This window comes from Corvus kubaryi, unplaced genomic scaffold (assembly GCF_017639235.1).
Source record: "Corvus kubaryi isolate FWS band 111438036 unplaced genomic scaffold, C.kubaryi_AGA036_p1.0 138, whole genome shotgun sequence".
In the NCBI taxonomy this organism is placed as follows: Eukaryota; Metazoa; Chordata; class Aves; order Passeriformes; family Corvidae; genus Corvus; species Corvus kubaryi.
Genome location: NW_024580672.1, coordinates 10532060 through 10551677, shown reverse-complemented (window position 1 = coordinate 10551677; position 19618 = coordinate 10532060). Strand labels below are relative to the sequence as shown.

General features: G+C 51.3%; 1 protein-coding gene across 1 annotated transcript; it reads right to left on the bottom strand.

The window, feature by feature from the left end:
* Nucleotides 1-9897: 9897 nt before the first annotated feature.
* Nucleotides 9898-19354, bottom strand: FGF8 (fibroblast growth factor 8). Its single transcript, XM_042019161.1, has 5 exons — nucleotides 19323-19354; nucleotides 19202-19238; nucleotides 16983-17163; nucleotides 12643-12749; nucleotides 9898-11641 (listed from the first exon to the last, which is right to left on the bottom strand). Exons 1-5 carry the CDS (start codon nucleotides 19352-19354, stop codon nucleotides 11354-11356), a joined length of 645 nt encoding a protein of 214 aa, XP_041875095.1. The 3' UTR covers nucleotides 9898-11353.
* Nucleotides 19355-19618: the final 264 nt, after the last annotated feature.

Here is a 19618-nt window from a genome sequence, read left to right as displayed (position 1 = left end):
CTCATCCCAGCTTGCCATGCCACAGGGTGAACCTGGCTCTGGGGTGGAGCAGGCAGCAGAGGAACAGTGAGCAGTGGGTGCTGCCTAGGAAAGTAGCCATGAAATAGCTGTGCCACCATTTCTCTAAGTGACAGTCCCCTGAAGCAGCCCATTACGGGTTCACTTGGTCTCAATAGCAGAGGGTCCACATTTGTCATCTCTGCATGCCCTTGAGTGACAGGAGGACTGAAAGCCTATGTGCTTCACTAACTGGCTCCAGCTTCCTTCTCCTTCCAACAGATATTCATGCCCAGAAAATGTACTTTAGCTAGCATAGGATGGGACCCACAGCCCCACCTCCCCTTTCCACTGGCCAGTCTGGCTGCTTGTGCTTTTCCATGTACGACTTGTCTACGCTCCTGCCTGCTTTGTCCCCTTTGCTGTTCCTTTGCGCACATCAGCAGTCCAGCTTTCCACACTGTAGGTAGCAAATACACAAAAGAAATGCCCCATCCTCACCACATGCAATGTGATCCCACATCGCAGCACTAAGGATTTGTCTGAAATGCCAGCTCACAGAGCATCGCCATCAGGACAAAAATCTCAGCTGTAGTTTTCTCTTCCCCATAGGGAAGTTTCTCATCCTTACTGATGCTGAAGGCAAACTGGCTCCCCCAGGGAGCTCCAGACTTGATTTGGAAACCTCTAGCTGGTGACTGGAGTGTCTGGAGCCATAGTGGCCTGGAGGTTGCCACATTCACCAGCTGGCAACATGGCCCCTGGGGGTGCCACCTCCACATCACACTGCACCACCCTGGAGTCTGGCCTCATTCTAGGAATGCCACAACTCTTACAAGCAGGTTGGAGGGCAGCACTGGTGAAGGACAGGCAGCTGCTGTGGTGGGGACAGTCGTCAAGCGCAAGTCATCCCCCTGCACCGGTGTCAAGTGCACGGCAAACCCACGGCTCTGCAGGGGGAGGTGGTGAAACTCTCAGCTCCTTACAGTGATCGCTCTGAGAGGGAGTGAAGTGCAGACACTTCTTCAGGCTCCACAATGGAGGCTGCAAGGGCTCAGCACATGTCAGCAACCACCGCTCTCTGCTCTTGATCCCACCAGGCCTTTAGGGGCTAGGGATGCCCCTTTACCAGCCAGCAGCAATTAGTAAGAAAGAGCTTTTCTTATAATTAACCAGCTTGTGATAGTGGTGGGATTTGGGTCAGAGCAGCAGGTGCTGAACATATTGCCACAAGCCACAGTTACAGCCTTGGGAATCTGCAGTTTCCACAGCACTTCCTGCCCTATTGTGCCCCTCTACATCTTGGTCACTCCTCAAAAGTGCTGTGGGACAGCATCTGGGGTCAGTGACCAGCTCCTGAAAAACACATTCTGCCAAAACCTTTGGGTATATGAAAACTCGTGCACTCACTGCTGTCGCTGTGCTGGCTTAGTGTATGAGAGTGCAGACATGGGCATGGAGGATAATTAGGTCAAACCACCTTCTGCTCACATGTGAACAGAGGTTCTAGTGAAATTGAAGGAAAGACTGTGGCTTTACCCATCACAACTGAGAGCAAAAATAGATCAGACATCAATATTTAGATGACAGGAGATGGAGTCCTCCTGAGAAAGCACAAGATCTGGCATTTCAGATGTCAAAATAAATGTTGCCTTTGCCTTGGAGATGTGCTGTGGGCATTGCAGCTGGAAATAAGTGCCAGGAGACTGTAACTGCCTTACCTGCACCTCCTGTGAGGACCATCCATGTTTCTCTTCTTCAAAACAGACTGGAGTTATAGTGGTCCCATCTGAATGAGGGTTACAGCTCCATGGTTGGCTTCAATTGCTCCTCAAGTCCCTGCAAGAAGCTCTTGGAAAACACCAGCTCTGAGCAGAGAGACATCACCCCAGTGGGTGGTCACTGCATCTTTTCTCCTCTCAAGGTCCTGGACACAAGCAAGCCAACATCAGACTGTATCGCCAGATGCTGAGGCCAAGACACTTCACAAGAGATATTGACAGATGGGAATCAGCTTAAAAAAATCCCTGCAAGAGCTTGGAGAGACCTGGAAAACCTGCCTGCTCTGCCTGGAGAAACTTGGTCAGGTGGGATGACACTGTAAGCTGGAAGAGTGCAAGCTCAAGTGCTGCGAGTTGAAGTTAGGCATTTAAGGCCAAAAAATATTGAAATATGGGGTCCCTGGAGAATATTCTTTCTTCCTGTTCCTTAAATAAGAACTGTGACTTTCACTCAGAAGGCACTGAGCAGAATTCTCTCATCCAAGTATGGCAGAAGACTGGGACGAACATTCGGAATACTCCCCACGACCTTGAAATCTGCTGATGTACAAATCCCGTCAGCATTCAGGACAGAGTCCAATCTTCAGTCAAAGCTGGGGAATCGGACATGAGGTTTAGAAAAAAAACCCAGGTTTGTGGTTTTGTACCTCATTTATAACTCAGATTGTTGCATATATGCATTGCTTCTCCCACTGGACCACTGCCATACCTTTTCTTGGCCTCTTACAGATTGATTCAGCTGATTTGCAGCTCAGCCAGACTTTCTTTCAGGTCTTAATCTTTCTGTGCACTGATTTCCCCCACACCTTCTCTAAAGTGGGGCTATGCCACTTGCTTTCAGCTCTGGCTGGGAGCTCCTCTGTGTTCGCCCTGTGTCTGTGCAGAGCCCAGAACAGCATCAACTGCTGTGGCACAAATTATAAGGAGGAATGAGGATGTGCTACTTTGGCAAAATAGCTCTGGAAAGTCTGTGCCACTTCTCTTGCTAAATTCTCTGCTGAGGGTTTGGCTCTGTTTGCATTGGTTCCTGAACGCGAAGCCAGCCTGGTGATGATGGAGAATTTTTGATGCCTAAAAAGAGCCCCCAACAAAACCAATTGTTTCTGTTTCTAGCTGACCTTCTCTGGTATACAAAAAGTCTGAGCAGGCAGAGCTCACCCAGCTCCAGCAGGCAAGAGGCACCCATCAGCACCTCCTGGAAGGGTGTGTTCAGCAAAAGCTCAGGGGGAATGGGACACCCACAAGATGCACAGGCTGGGACTGCTGTAATTCAGCCCAGCCAAATGCATAAGCTACAAGTAAAACATTTGCTCATAGACCAATAAGTGAGAAAACTGGGTTGTCTGCTTACTCCAAACTCCTCATTTTTACTTTTGTAAGAACTGTTTTTTTCATGTACAGACTGGAGGAGAAACCCTGACTGATCCCCCGGCTGCAGTGGCTCACTGCACTGCCCAGAGTGAGGGTGTTTCAGCTGCAACCCAGCCTCCCCAATAGGGATGGCAAGGTAATCCCAATGTGGGAGAGAACACAGCTTCTTTTAGTAGGTATTTGATGAAATAAGCAACTTTGTCCTGTTTCCCCAAGGATCTAATAAGCTGATTACAGAAAACATGCACCATGCCAGGGTATGTACTGGTGGGAATCTGGGATGACTGTACTTGCAGTGAAGGGAGAGGAAGATCATGGCACCAGGGAGAACCAGATAGGCACTTAGAGGAACCCTGCAGGAAGATCTTTGAAACATCTACATGGGTCTCAGGAGCACACATCCTGCTGAAAGGCACCAGGTCCCAGCTTCAGCAACTGAGCTCAGGCTCCAGAGCTGAGGCCCTGGCAGGACCACAGGTCCCAGAGTACCAGCAAAAGCACAACCACCATAGTGTTGTTCATCAAGGTGCTCACTCCTCACCCTGCACTGTTGAAGTTTACATTTCACAAGGTCAACCTCTGCAGTGCATCCTCTGTATTTTCAAAGTCTTTCCTTAACAGGTGGCTGTCTTCCTCCTCCCTGAAACATGCTACAGCTTGAATCAGACACTTTGATCAGGGGAAAAATATCCCCAGGGGGAAAAGCTCTTGATGCAACACCAGCAATATGTTTGAATGAGCCTGACAGGGCACAGTGGAGAACCAGGGCCTGAAACCATGGAGGGAAACAGATGGAGACCTGACCAGCAGTCTTAAACAAACCCTGGCTGGACCCTGGGACCCAAAGAGTATTTTACAGTTTTCGTAGAGATACACACACCTGCAGAGGAGTCTACATCACCTTCTAGCAAGCACAGCATCCCAGGCTGCTATGGAGACATCCCAGGCTTCCATATGCTGATAGGAGCTGCTGTCCCTGTGCAAGCTCCTGGCTGGTGGTGCAGATGGAAATCGTGATTTGTGGAAACACCTGAACTTCCAAACTAGATACATCAATCTGTGCAGGTCTGCTGGCTGGAACAGTAACTATGGAAGAGAGCTGGACAATGAGCAATTCCCATCCGTGGGGGCCTTGAATGCCATGATGCCCAATGAGTATCAGTGGTTGCCCTACAAACAGTGGTGGCTGCCTTCCTGGAGCACAGTACAGTGGCAGCACTGCTCTGGTGGCTGCCAGTTCATCCCAACACATGCCAACGACCCCTACTTTAATCAAAATGGATAAAAATTCTGGTCATCCCCTTACCTGCTCTACTGGTGTGGGACAACTCAAATGTTTGCCTGAGCCAGATGCATTCACAAAATCTTGGTTTTAATGGCATTTTGTGACTCAGGCTGGCTCCTCCACTGCAGCCCCAACTGCTGAGAAATCAATCATTACCAGCAGTTAGCTGTTTGATGGTTAACAGCCTGAACCGAAGCCAAACTGGTTGTTAATTGGACTAACAACTGATTTCAAGGGGTTGTTTTGCAGGGCCCAACACTCCCAGCAATTGACTTGGAGTTGTAACTAGCAGCCAGGCGGCAATTAACAGAGTCCAGGGAAATTCGCAGGCCATTACCAAAGGGCTGGCTCCCAGCTGGGCTTCTGCTTCTCACGGGGTGATAGGGAGCACAGCCACAGCCCAGGGCCTGAGCAGGCGCAGCCAGCACTCAAGTTCCCATTTCACATCTTGACAGTCAAAATTCTACTATGGATGTACAGCCTGGGTCTCATCCTGCACTTCAGCAAGCTCTTATGGGGTTTTTTTAAATGTTGTCTTTGGAGTTTTCCTAATATTTGCTATGAACTTCCACAGGGACACCTTCCAGCTCTCTTTCAAATCCCTTCTCAGGACTCTCTTTTCTTGTGGTAGCAACTAGACCTGTGCTTGTGTCTGTCTTGGCAGCTTATGGCACCTGCTGCAGTTGACCACAGGAAACATCAAGTCTTTGGGACAAGGGCTGCTGCTTACTCTGGGAGCAGCTCATAAAAGAGGAGGTCCCAGCCACCAAGATGTACTACTACAGAAGAAGGAGTATGCAAAACACTCACAGAAAGAGCAAGGCTGAGATCTTTTCCTTCTCCTCCTGCTATAAATCTTTGAGAGGAAAAAAACTAGAAAACACTATTGGCCATATTGACAGGAGAAGCTACCCCAGAAACAAGGACCCTTCACAGTGCTGTGGTCATGGTTGAAAGGGCTTACTCCATGGCTGAACAGAGGGCTTGGATGGGAGCAGGGGCACAGATCAGGCACTCACCAAACTGGGGAGGCTCTGACAGCCCTCACCATCCCATTTCCAGTCCACAACAACAAACAGCACAAGCTTAGCAAAGTGGTAATACCTGGACATGGCTGGAGTGGCTCTTCCCAACACAGCCAAGCCTCCCCTGTCTCTGATCTAGGACTCTGTAGCCACAGATTTGATCTTGGACACCACGCGGCCTGGAAGGACATTCCAGTGTTACAGCTGCTATGAACATAGGAGAGATGCTGTAAGTCACACAAAGCCCAAGAACACCCCCCATCCAAGTCCCAGATACCTCTCCAACATCTCCCAAGAGCTCCTCTGGTGCACCAAGCCACAGGGGCCATGTCTCCCTGGGCCCAAGGCTTGTCAACACCAGAGGTCACAGCACATCCTTGTCCCAGAGGAAGGCAAACAGCAAACTTAGCCATCAAAGATCTTCTGCAGCAAAGCCACAGCAGTTGGAGGGTGGTCCCATTTCTAAGGGAGAACTGATAGTGCTGTAGGCATGTGTGGGGAGGGGGCAGCAAGGCTGCAAATGGGAAGCAGAGTGGTAATGAGGAGCATATGTGTAGGTGCTTGGAGCATCCCAGGTGCTACAGAAGTGCTAAGTGTTATTGCTACGGCCAGGAAACTGGCTGTGAAAACCAACTGTGCTCCACAGCAACTCTCTCTGCACCTTCTCCAGGGCCTGGACCAAAGACTCCCCATCAGACTCCAGAAAACAGGAATCAGCCTGCAGATGACTTTGGCTGCAGCTTGTGGTCAGAGGAGCTGTGTGGAAAGGAGAGGAGAGGAGCGGAGAGGGACCCAGGCTCAAAAGGAGATTTGGGTCTGGTCCACCTGTGGCCAAGAAGATTTTGTGCCCTGTCACAGCGTGGTGCTCTCCCTCAACACATGTGATTCTGTTGCAGCACAGAAGGATGTTTCCATATGTAAGACTCGTTTTGTGGCTACCCTGCCCAAAGTAATCTATCTCATGAGCTCCTGGCCTGCAGGGCCATTCCCTTGGGACAGCACTGAGCTCATTTCTGCTCCACCTTGTGTCCCCCTCTAGGATGCTCCACTCGGTTCCACAGCCAGGGCTTGCTGCTATGGAGCAGGGCATGGAGCAGTGCTGAGCCCTCCCCACTGGCAGGATGCAGCCCACCAACAAGCCAGTTTGGTCTGGAGAGGCCAAAATATGAGATCCCCCACTGAGTCCCTGAGCATCCTCATTTCTGGCTATAAACCCCTTCCAAGGAGGAGTCTTTAGAGAGCGGGGGCTGAGACGATCCACAAGCTGCAGCCAGCCCCCACCCCCCTCCCCAAGAGGAATTGCTCTCACACAAATGAAATGTGTGTAATTAATGGGCAGGGGGCTGGACAGGTCTGAGATGAAAGCGTTTCCTGGACTTGTCCTTCATTTGCATGGTATCAGAAGCTGTTCAGTAGGTGTGACTTTTCCCACAGGGAGCCCTCAGTTCGGTGGCACAATAAAGCCAGAACTTCTTACCCAGAATTAATTAAAGGAGGGGGAGGGGGATGGCAGGGAAATGTTTGAAAGCTGAGCCTCATGCAATAAACAAACAGCCCAGTCGTCCTTCCCAAGCTAGAGCCTGCCTAAGGGAGCCTGGGCAAGCCCCAGCTCTGCCACAGCATCCCACAGCCCACCCAGCTCAGTGGGCACCCATATCCAAGCGCACCTCGTGGAAAAGTTGTAAACTGAGAGAAGGGGTGGGAGCAGAGACAGCATGTGCCAGAAAGTTTGGGGTTTGATTGATCAAGGCCTAGTGCAGCCCCTGCTCAGACAGCACATGCCTGTTTTCTTGCCACTTCAGTTTACTGCTGCCTGTCTACTCTGTTTCTCTGCCATAGAATCACAGAATGGTTTGGACTGGAAGGGACTTTAAAGGTCATCTAATTCCAAATCCTCTGCCATGGGCAGGGATACGTTCAACTAGATCAGATTGCTCAAAGCCCTGTTCAACCTGGCCTTGGGCACTGCCAGGGATGGAGCACCCACAGCTTCTCTGGGCAATTACAGCAGCATTTGATCTGAAAACAGCTCTTTCTCCTGCCTGATGTTGCCCTGGTGTGTTCACCCCACATTTTCTTCTTACCCTGTGTTGGCTGGCTGGACCAGATGGGCTTCCCTGTGATCTGGCAAGGCAGACGGTCGCAAACGTTGCTCATCTCCAGCCTCGTTGCTGTGTCTGGATGGCACCGCAAGGTGAAGCCCTCTCCGGGCAGGGACACACACTGCTGCTTGGAGCTCAGGGTGGGGCCATCACCCCTGCTCCGACAGCCAGAGCAGCGAGGCTCCTCTCCTGCTTCATCTGCCACCTCCCTCCAGCCAGCTGGGGGCAGTGAGGGGGCTGCAGGGTGTCACTGGCAATGGTGGCATTAGGAACAGGCACATGCCCACCACAAGGACTTTGCTAGCTCAAAGCAGAGGTTTCTGCCCAAAACACCCACGCTAACAGCAGGAGTTAACAGAAGCAAACACCCATCCCTAAAGCTCCCCATCCCCAGCACTCTCCTGCATCCAGCCCCATCTCAGCATCCCACAGTCCCCAGGGCCTCTGGGTGGCTGTGATTCTCAAGCTTGGTTCACACACCTGCTGATGAAGAAGGAAAAGGAAAAGTCCCACATTCCTGGGCTGATGATTGACCCTATGCATTCAAATAACGGCCAGGGTTTCTGTCACTGTGGAGGAACAGCAGGTACCACAAGGGACTGTCCCCACCTCCCTACATGGGTAGTAGAAGCCACCAGCCCTGGGGACAATGTGCACAGGACCCTGCAGGGCCCAGGAAGAGCATGATCTCCTCCAGACTTACCAAGGACTAAGTGGTATCAGTGCAGAGACAGGGTATGAGGAACCGTTAATTAATTCATTTACTCATTAACTTACTAGAAGTGGGCTCTTTAATCTTCCAAGCAATGGTGAAACAACCTTTGTTGACTAGAAGCTCAAGTTGGACAAATTTGAACAATAAACAAAGTCTTGGGCTGTAGTGCTCCATGGCCCCCCAAAAGCCCTTTAATGAAAAGTTGCTGACTAACCATGAACCAAGTGAGCAGGAGCCAGGCCTGGGTGCAGAGCAGACAGCAGGATTTGGAGGATAGTGTGGTACAGAGCTGTGCAGGGACACAGGGCTGTCCATACCCACCTCAAACCCCAGGGTGCTAGCTGCTCCCTGCTTCAGCTCTTGGCTGCATCCCAGGATGGCAGGGATGGGGGAACAGCCTTACCGGAGGTTGAGCACCCACACCATGCCCTCCCATAGCTGGGGCATTCGAAACAAGACAGGAGACATGGAGCCAGTCCTGTGCCTCTGCTACTTGTACCTGGAGCAGGCACCTGGCACCAATTCACTCATGGTCACAAAGCCATTAGGAAAAGCAGTTAGACAAATTAAAGGAGAAAAAGCAACCATTAAGGACTATCAAACACAATCGCTGCCTGGGGAAAGGCCAGGAGCAATTCACTTTTAATTCCTGTAGCCTGTAAACCACAACAAAGTCTCGCCCCAGCAGTCATCTTCAGGCTTCTGCAGCCCTTGGATCCTTCCTAGGACAAAAGCCATCCACGCTATCCTGTGACTCAAGCAACATCCCTGATCTCTGTGATGCAGCAGTGATGCTCAGGTGCAGAGCACGGCCAAGTGCTCAGCCCCTTGTTTTCCCCCTTGAAATGACTGATAAATATTGCCAGTTCAGCCCAGGCTGCTGTGTCAGGGCCTTGAACCCACAGATAAGTCACACCCTGAGCACTAAATGATGTCACAGGCACCTCTGAACACAGCAACAGAACCAGGGCTGCCACCAGTGATGGTGAGACTCACCTTGCAGGACTGCTACATTTATGCAGTTTAACATATTTCAGTTTTATTCTTGTATGCTTCCATACCTTAGAACCACTCTGTATCTGAATCCCTGATCAGGTCCTGTAAGCAAGACCACGCACTGCAGCAGGGTTGAGTATTCTCTGAAGGAGGGGACCCAACAGCCCACTTTGCAGAGCCACCAAGCTCTTCCAGGTAAGAGAGGAGCAAATACCAGCTTTCTCTTGGAAAGCTTCATCCTGTGCTTGAAAGCAGTGATCAAGGCTCCATTGCACTATGTCCCCATTCAGCCTGCAGCAGGCCTTGCTTCCACCTGTCAAGGAGTTGGCATCTGCACATTGAACCTGGAATTTGCTGCAAGGAAAACCATGATTTCCGCGAGACTCATCTGGGTTCAAAATCTTGGGGCAGTCTCCCACTTTCAACAGCTGTTCCCTTGGGAAGGAAATTGCACCAACCAGCAGCCTCAGCCCCATCCTGCACCTCACTGCCATCCTTTTTCACCCCTCTCCAACATGTCTCTCCAGCCCCAACCCATCCCTGGAAAGCATCAGGCTCTGTCAGACTAATACAAACTTTTAATGCACATATTAAATAAATATTTCAATCATTTCATATTCAATTTGTACACAACCGAAACAAAACAAAAATCCTCAAGGAAACAGGAAAACCCCCAAACAATCAAAAAAGATTGAATGAAAAGTCACCCCTGGTTCTGGCTCCTATCCAGTGTCTTTGTTTGCCCTCCCCGTTAAGAATAATTGGTTTAACCCTTTGGAGAGAGTCACAGTCCCAGGGCAGCATGTGCAGAGCAGGGCTGGCTGAGGATGTTCACTCAAGAGATTTAATGTTTCCTTTGGGGTTGGGGTTTTTTTTCTTCTAAATAGAAAATTGGGCTTCTGTCAACACAGAAATTTTGAAAGAAACCCCCTCCTTTCCTAGGGGGACAAGGATGGCAGTATTTCTTATCAAAGAGGAAACCTGGAAGAGACAGTTGGCAATGGAAGCACCAACTATTATGACATGATACTGAATATTACCACAAAACAGCCTGGAATGGCTCCACAATAATTTGTAAACTTTGTTTAATTTTATGGATGAAAACTTGCATCTGATAAAAAAATATAGACAGAAAAAAAATATCAATTTTTGGTGAGAAGTTCACATTTTCCACGTGGGGAAAAAAATAATACCAGTTACCAGCCTGCTCCACAGCAGCTGTACCTTAGTACTTTAAAATAAACCAAATGCCAAAGATGCTCCCGTGGGTAAGAGGTACCAAGTCAGTTCAGGACTTTCTCTGGGGAATCCATCACCCCTGTCCTCTCCTGAGTAAAAAAGTAAGTTGAGAGTTGTGAAGCCAGCAGTGTTCTCAGAAGGATGCAAGCGACTTCCAGCAACCCCTTGCTCAGCCAAAGAAGTAGGCACATCCAAGGAAAGAAAGCACCCAGTGGTCCTCACCCCCAGGCGTCACAGTCAGCCCCCACAGGCAGTGCCCCCACATCACTCAGGCTGCAAAAACCACCTAGGAAATCTCCAACCACCTCCAAAATAAACCCCCTCCCCTTAGCTGTTTTCCAGCCTCTCCATCTTCTCCAGCAAGCATAGCATTAGTTCAGTTCATTTAAGTAGCACATCGCTTCCAGATTTGGATTTCCATGGTTTTTTTGCTTGTTTGTTTTAAACATGATTTTTTAACTCCTTTACCCCTAGAGCTACAAAAAAAAAAAAAAAAAAAAAATTACAAAATAAAGCGCAACCCCGAACAGACTAGAACATTTCTAAGTGAAGGGCTCTTCTCCCTTCACCAGTCTTTGAATGTTTCATTACTTTTAAAGCTGGAGTACAAAAATAGAGCCTCTCTCATTTTTTTCCTCTTTTTTTTTTTTTTGTAAAAATCAAACACCCCCCACAAAAGTATCAACAACTAGAGCAGGTAATTTTTTTTTATCCTCCCCCTCCCATTTTTTTTTCTCTGTTTTGTTTAGTACCCATAAGGGAAGGTCTCTACATATAGTCCACCAAGCTCAGAGGAACATCCTCCAGGAGAGATGCAGGCAGATGGGGCAGGGGCAGGCACATCAAGGGCCCGCTCTGGAGCTGGAGTTTCTAGTCCTTTTACTTCTCCGGTTGAAGGGGTAGTTGAGGAACTCAAAGCGTCTGTGGGGCTCGGTGGTCTGGTGGCCCTTGGGAAGCCTCTTCATGAAATGCACCTCGCGCTGGTGCTGCCGGGTCTTGGAGCCCTTGCGCGGGCGGCCCTTGCGGGTGAAGGCCATGTACCAGCCCTCGTACTTGGCGTTCTGCAGCGCTGTGTAGTTGTTCTCCAGCACAATCTCCGTGAACACGCAGTCCTTGCCTTTGCCGTTGCTCTGAGAAGGGGACAGGAGCAGAGATTTAAGCAACAGGCACTTGCTCAGAGGGCTGCCTCTCACTGCCCCACACTGGACTGACTGATGTGGCAACAGGGTTGCAGTGCTTGCGGGCAACCAAAGGCTCACTGCTCCCACAGGTCAGAATTGCCCAAAATCTGCTTTTCCTCAACAAGCTGCAGGGAGCAGGCATTGTGACACAAACACTGCTCATTGCTGCTTACATACCAGTGCAGCTGGTCCCAGCCTTAACTTCCACCACATCCATAAGGGAACTTTTGCCTCCACCTGTGCCTGGGTATAACCATAAGCAAACTCTCCGTCCCAGTTCACCCACACATCCTGTCCCCCTGGCGTCTTTAATATAGGAGGGGCATCGAGGAGCATTGAGTGGTAGGAGAAGTGACGTGAGGTCAGTGGTGCTGGTGCCCACTGATGCAGGTGGTGGGAGGAGCACGGGGTAGCCAGGAACTGAGCTCTCCCCATTATGGGCAGCAGCAGGACTAGAGAGGGACCCACACTGGGCAGCCCCCAGGAAGCAGCTGCCATGGAAAATCCTTGCAGATAATCACTGTTCTGGAGGGATTTTGCACATCCATCCCCCCCCCCCCCCATGGGAAGGGGCATCGAGGCTCAGAAGCTGCATGACAAATCAGCGGGTGGTGGGGTCTGGCCTTGGGGCCAGCCCCATGGAGCATCTTAACATTCCTGGCATTTGTACCATGTAATCGTGGAGAATAGACCAGCAATCCGCCTATTTGTTCAGAGAGATAGAAGGAATGTGCCCCACACGGCACCCTCCCACCTCTCTTGCTCCCCCTCAGGCTGCAGGATGGCTTGTCCCCCTGCCCTCAAAAAGGCAGTGCTGGCTGAGCCCCAGGACCCCCATCTCGCCTCCCCACCACACAGGTAGCTCTGTATCAGGTCAGAGCTCCTCTCCTGGCAGTCCCTGCTCCATGTCCCCAGCAGTTCCCTGCCTTGCCCATACCCTTGCACTCTACCTTGCCAATCAGCTTCCCCTTCTTGTTCATGCAGATGTAGAAACCTGTGGCTGCCCCCTTGATACGCACGCGGCTTCCAAAGGTGTCTGTCTCCACGATGAGCTTGGCTGGGGAGAGCAACGGAGGGGAGAGAGGGAGGGAGGTCAGAGGGGCTGTGGGATAGAGCCAGCCCAGGTATGGAGACCCCAGCAATGAACCCTGGTGCTGAGCACTGCAGGCACATGAGCTCATGCAACTGAGCCAGAGAGAGCCCTAAAATCAGCACATGAGGTTAAGATACAGCTTTGTCCCTCCCTTAATCTGCCCCTATGTCCCTGCATGACCTTGGACATGATCCTTTGCCACCGTGAGCTGTGCTGGGTGGGGAGTAGCTCTGTTTTACCCCACTCCACGGGGCTCAGTGGTTCAGGTGCCACAGAGGTGTCCCAGATGGAGTCAGGGCAGCGAGCAGGGCTTGTGCTGGAGGTCTGGGTGTGTCTGTGGGCAAGAACCAGGCAGGCACCTTCTGGAAGTGCACAGCATGCTGCCAGCTGTCCCCAGCCCAGGGGACACTGCTCCATGTCCCTCTGCCAGGCCAGGGCTGCAGGAGGAGTAGTGACTTTGCAGCTGGCAGGGGAGGCGTGAAGGGTAACAGCCACCCTTTTAATGCCTTTCACCTTTGCACAAGTCGAGAGGGCGTATTGATTTGGTCTCAGTTTTTTAATGGAGGCATCGATCGACTTCCGAAGGAGCTATGCAAATCACTGGGTCGATGGGCCACCTATAAATAGAACTGTCACCTTCCCTCCCTGCCTTCACCCTGGGAACCCAAGCCCCAAAGCCCATCCATCCCCAGGGAAGGGGGAGGATGGGGACAGGACATCCTTCTTCCCAGTCCTGCAGCTGCTGTCCCCAGAGCAAGCCTCGATGGGGATGGTGGCTACCTGTTTGCACCTCAAAAGGTCTGTGCTATGCCAAGCACCGAAGAATTCCCCACGGTGCTGAAAAGCCAGCTGTGACTGCCCCATCAGCTCTTGTCCAGCATCAGCCCATAGTACCACAAGTGCTATCAGAAAAGGCAATTAGAGTACAGGCCACAAAGATTCCAAGCTGACACTCTTAATATGGGTTTAAGTCTGTTGATGCCCGATTTATCCTCTCTGATCTCTGCACAAGGGCCTCTCAGTTCCTCAGGACTGTGGTTCACTGCAGCTTGCACATCTCTAGCCCAGCATGCTCAGCCTCCAGCAAGCCCCAGTGAGGGCAGTGCTGTGGCTCTGGAGTGGGAGGCTCGGCAGGAGGATGCTTTGAATGGCAGAAGGAGGCTGTGGGTACACACACACAAGCTAAAACGAGCCTAAATCACACTATGGGTGAGGGGCAAATGTCCCCTCTGTCTCTGCAATGCCTCAATCCTGTTCCCTGTTATGATGGATGCTGCTCAGGTCAATGGCACCAAGGGTGGGGACAGCAAGCAGGCAGTGCTGGCAGCCACTGAGTTGACCAATGGAAAGATCATCCCCAAATTTGCTGGGGCTGACTGATTTGGTGCTGTCAGGCAGGCCAAGCTTGATGTGCATGCAGGCACCCCCTCCCGTCAGCATCACCCTGCAGCATCTCTTGTCCCCAAGCTACCGTGCACTCACATCCCCCTACTCCTAGGCAGGCACAGATTGAACTCAGAGACAGGAAATTTGGGAAGAGCCGACTCCAGGCTGTGCTGATCAATGCCCAGAGCCTGACAAGCACCTAGCATCCCCAAAATCACCCACGGGAGCGATGGCACTCTGCAAACAAAGCACTGAGACAGTGACCCCCTATTTATCTATATTGGGGAAAGGGGGAATTGATCTTGGAGGCAGTAAAAGGTTTGAGGAGAATTGATTTTTCTCTCTGAGCGATAGAAAGAGCTGGGAGGGAGGGAGGGATGAAGAGGGAGAGAGGGAGGGAGTGGGAGGCCTTGGCCTCAGTGAGCACAAAACCCTGCTTTAAAGATGCACATTGCTTCTCTTTTGGACTTTTCCCTTTTTTTTTTCTCTTTTTCCCCAAAGGGCAGCTGTGATTTACAGCCACCAGACGGGTTTGCTGCCCTGCACGAGCCCAGCCCATGTGTCGCTCCGGCCCCCTCATCCACAGAGGATAAAGACAACCTGGCCCCAGGGACTTGCACCCCTAGACCCTTGTAGGCAACTCGTGAACCTTGCAAACTCCAGCCCCAGCCAGCAGAAAACCCTGGGCATAGATAAAAACCAGCAAGTGGGCAGAGAGCTGTGCTGGTGTCCCCAGCCACTCGTGGGGTTGAGTTCAAGCTGCAGCTGGCAGTGGTTTTCTTGATGGCAGGCACAGCCTGGGAGGGACAAGCTGGGCTGCAGCTTCCCTTAGAATTAAGGCCGCCCACCTTCCCTTAGAATTAAAAAAAGTCAATCAAATATTGACAATTAAGATAAATAACTGAAAACGCCAGACTTGATGTTAAGTCGGCTGTAAAAATGTCAGTGTGGGGAAAGGGGTCATCTGCAAAAATAAATCAACCCCTTTTACACACCCACCCCCAAAAATGAGACAGAAAAAAAAAAAAAGGCAGAAGGAACGGCTTGGGGAGGGGGGGATCCTTGCTGCAAAAGTGGATTTCTAGATAACATTTGGGGGGAGTCCTTTTTTTTTTTTCCCTCCCTCTTTTGGGGAGGGGGCGAGGCTTAACATTTTCAACTCCATTCTTTCATTTAAGTGACAGATTTATCCCAGTAAAATTATGTTTCATGCTCAAACTTTGAAGGGAAAGTGGCTACGTAAATGCTGAAAAAATGCAGCGAGACACACTTGATCCCCCAACTGGACTGCGAAGAGGAGAAAGTATTCAGGAAATGTTAAAAAAGGTGAAAGTAAGAAGCGTTTTAATAGTTCTTCCAGACATGGGGGCCTCCCTAGAGATTCATACAGAACAATCCTGAACCTCTATTTTAACATTTACAGACTTGCAACTCTTTTAAAACTTTACATCTGAAAAACTGCTTGTTCTCTTTCTGGTTTAGATCAGTCTTCATTTTCCTCCTTAGCTCTTCAAATGCTTAACCTTTCTTTATTACATTTTAATAGAGTTTTTCAAGCCACCACCAGTCCCCTCCTTCTGGCCTTATTTAAACCTGGTTGTTATTTAAATATGCACTAACTGTTTTTTAAAATCCAGGCGTTAGAGGTCTAAAACAAGATGGGATTTTCTTTTTTTGCTTGGGAAATTAGCTACTGCCCTTTCAAGCTAGATCTGCTCCAGTATGGGAATAATTCATTTGCAAGATTAATTCTGGATGTATGGAATATCACATGGAACCTGCACTGTGCTTGCACTGATAATGTCCAGGGTGAAATTTTCAGCCAAAGTAAAATGAAGAAAAAGCCCCCAAAACCCAGAAAGGTAAAGAAAAAAATTGTTCCTACTAATCTACCCAAGCAAGGTAGGGAAATTGCAGCTAATACCAAAGAACAAGAGTTGCAATCCCTGTGCACAACACACAGGAACGCAGGTGCTTCCCTGCCCCGGGTGCAGGATCAGGCCTCCTGCAGCCGGCCCCGTGGCGCTGCCAGGGCTCGCTGGCCCCACTGACCCCTGCGCCACGTTTGACCATCCCAGCGTGGCAGTAGCTCACACCACCAAAGTATTTGGGCTTCAAGAGTCCCCAGCGGAGAGACCGGTCCCCCTGCCCTAGAGAAGGTGGGGGTTTTGGGGAGAGGGTGCCAGGACGATGCAGAGGGGCTGTGGCAGAGCACAGGCTCTCACGCTTGCAGAGTCCCTGCTTTGTCTCTAGAGACACCGCAGCATCTTCACCTGCAGCTGACTGCCTCGCTGACCCTCTGCTCGGGATTTGTGAGGAGAAGGAAGGGATGGGACTATATCAGGAAAATGCCACTTTAGACAGTCCTAGTTCAGGGAAGGCTTCCAAAGCAGTCATTCCCGCTTTCTCCTCCCTGCCTCTTCTTTTTCAAATTTACTTTCTGTTTCTGTTTCAGAAGGAAGTCTCAGGGATTCCCATCCCTCTAAAGAGCTGGGATGAAATGACTGCTGATGTTCAGGATGCCACAGCCCCGAGCCCTCTGAGTCAGGTGCAAACCAAGAATTAAAAGGAAAGAAGCAGAGCCTATCCTTCAAGAACTGGTCCCCTCCCTTGGCACAGGGAACCCGCCCTCACCTTGAATCACACAGCTGCTGATTACTGACCCCTATGTTCTCCTTTTACAAGCCCCCACAAGCTGAACGATTTTAACAATTTCTGGCTAACAAACAGGACGGAAATCATCAATCGCCACTATGGGCTGCAAACACCTCCCCAGCTCCCCCCTCGCCTGCCCACATCGTGTGTCCTTACCGTGCACATCCCCATCCTCTGCCATCGCATTGATTTTCTTGTTGTCCAAGATCTGCACATGTTTCCCGCTGGTCCGGCTGTACAGCTGGTAGGTACGGACAAGCCGCCGGCTGAGCTGATCTGTCACCAGGCTCTGCTCCCTCACATGCTGTGTAAAATTAGGTGGGGACTGAACAGTTACCTTTAGGAAATTAAAAAATATACAACACACCATTATAATCTCTACTCCTCAGCGGGGCAAATGGGCTGAGCCGAGATCACTGGCCTCCAGCTGGGCTTTACGGGGAGGCCAGGAGCCAGGACCGCGGCGGTGCCTCCTGTGCCACCAAAATCTTTCCAGGAGAAGGAGCACTAAGCTCTGGGACACAGTGATCAGAGCCCTATACAGAGCTCTAGACATGCTCGAAGCAGAGGGGCAGGTGGCTCGGGACTACAACAGTGCTTGGTGAGCCCAGAAGCCCCTCCAGGGCTCAGGGGGTCCTAACTGGCGCTGGGGTACCTTGAGATGGGCGTCAAGGCTGGGAGGTGGAGGGGGTCGAGGCGAGACATGCAGGATGGCACTGTGTTGCCCTCTCAAGGGGCTGATGCTTTCATCCCACACCTCTCTCACCTCTGCAGGAACATACTACTACTCCAGCTGCCCCAGGCACATATCCCAGCAGTTTCAACAGCTGCCTGTCCTCTGGGTCTCAGGCTCTTTATTTGCTCCCAAATATCCCACTCAATAAGCTCTTGCAACACAAAGTCCACAGAGATGGTAGAGCTGTGAGGTATAAGAATTACAAGAAAACCATACCCCAGCCCAGGTATTTAGTGGTATAACAACCTGAGGATACCAACATGCTACCCATGCAATCACAGCCCTCATCCCCAGTCAGTGCCAGCACGGGGTCTTCCCCAGCCCACCAACCCGTTAGTCCCAGAGCCGCAGCTGAGCCCATCCTCTCCAGACCCGACACTGCTGCTCCTGGGCTTTAAATGATTTTCGTGAGCAGCCAAACCTGCTCCCCCCTCAGCCCCGGCTCGCAAGCTGGCACAGAAGTCTTTTTCCCCCCTCATCTCAAATCCCTCTTTTAAGTCTGGAAAGTTTCGCTGCTCCCTGACATTTATAAAGATGTATTCTGAGCAAATGTTAGGAGATCGCTCCTTTCAACATCAGAAGGCTGGGACTACCCCCCACCACCCCCACGTCAAATGGGAAGATTTCCTCCTGTCTTAAACAACAACAGAAAACCACAATAAAAGCAAAAGCCGCTGCTCTCTCAAAGCCAGCTTTATAGAGATATCTCCCCTTGACAATGTCATCTCTCTCCCTCTGCTTCTGCCTGTGCATGTGTGTTTCCTATAGACGGGTTTTGGATAATACAGCAGGATTCTCTCCCCAGCTCTGATGAGGGTACCATGTGGAGGAGAGGTCATTAGCCATGCTGCTATTTGGTCTCCATCTCATACTCCAAAATATTACAGCTATGTTTTTATACAACTGCACACTCCCAGTGCTCCATTCCCTTCCCTATTCAGCTGGAAATTCCATTTTTTCCCCCCAAGCTTCCAGGAAAATAACAATAATAAAAAAAGTAGCTTAAAGGGCATTTTAAACAAAGCTTCTGCACCTGTGATCTCAGGGGGAAGGGGGGGCTTCACCCCGGTTTGGAGGCGCACCGCTCCCAGCGACGCGTGCCTGCTGGTATGCGGGTGTTGCACAAGCTCTGCCCGGGACGTTTAATCTATTCGTGTCACTTCTGCCTCTGCCGATACAAACCAGCTATGCTAAAGTCTGACACTTTTAAGCTGAATCAAAACCTGCGCTTTTTACTAAGGCTTTTGCAGGGTTTCTTTTCCTCTTTTTAATTCTGCTTTACTTTTTTGGATGAAGCCATATAGGAGGGAAAAAAAACGGAGGAGAAGGATGGGGGTATCCACAGTGTAATTAGAGGTCGGGGGACGGGAATTAAAGCTGCTTTAAGATAACCCTGCGTATTTCCTTGAAATCCCGGTACCCCCTGCCTCGCAGCCGGAGTCCCCCGCACCGTATTTTGCGTCCCGGGAAAGGTGGGTTCCCCCTTGGCTCCGGCTTTTTACGACCCGGCAACTTTTGTCTCCTGGGTTTTAAACGGCTCCTCTTCCCTGTCTCCCTCCCTGCCGAGCCGCTCGGCGGCGGCGGGGCACCCCCCATCCCCGCGGGGCGAACAAAGCCGGGCAGCCCAGCGGGCTCTTACCTGGGCTTGCAGGCAGAGGACGAACAAGTGCATTAACCTGGGAGGGGGAAAAGCGGGAGAGAGGTGTGAGCCGGGGGGGCTGCGGGCGCGGGGCGGGAGAGCTGGGGCTGCCGGTACTCACACGTAGCTGAAGAGCGAAGAGCAGGGGTCCATCGCGGCGCCGATGCGGAGCCGGGGGCCCGGGGCCCGGCGGCGGTGGGGAGCGCCCGGGGGGCGCGGCGCTGCCTCAGCTCCTCGGTTCCTCTCGCCCTGCCGGCACGTCCTCGCCCCAAAGAAAGGAGGGCACAAGCGGCTACAGAGGGGAAAGGCCCCAGGGACCCGACCGCCCGCCCAGCCCCCGGGGCGCTCGGCCGGCGGCCCCTGCCGCGGGGAGCCCCCCGCCCCGCTCCGCGGCCCCGCTGCCTCCCCGGGAGGCGA

What these genes read in the sequence shown, in the direction of transcription:
- FGF8 (XM_042019161.1), bottom strand. Translation starts at nt 19,354, where the DNA reads ATGGACCCCTGCTCTTCGCTCTTCAGCTACGT. An exon ending in TCTTCGCTCTTCAGCTACGT is followed by an intron (nt 19,239 to 19,322) that starts GTGAGTACCGGC and finishes TCCCCCTCCCAG; the next exon opens with GTTAATGCACTTGTTCGTCC. An exon ending in TCCTCTGCCTGCAAGCCCAG is followed by an intron (nt 17,164 to 19,201) that starts GTAAGAGCCCGC and finishes AATTTCCTAAAG; the next exon opens with GTAACTGTTCAGTCCCCACC.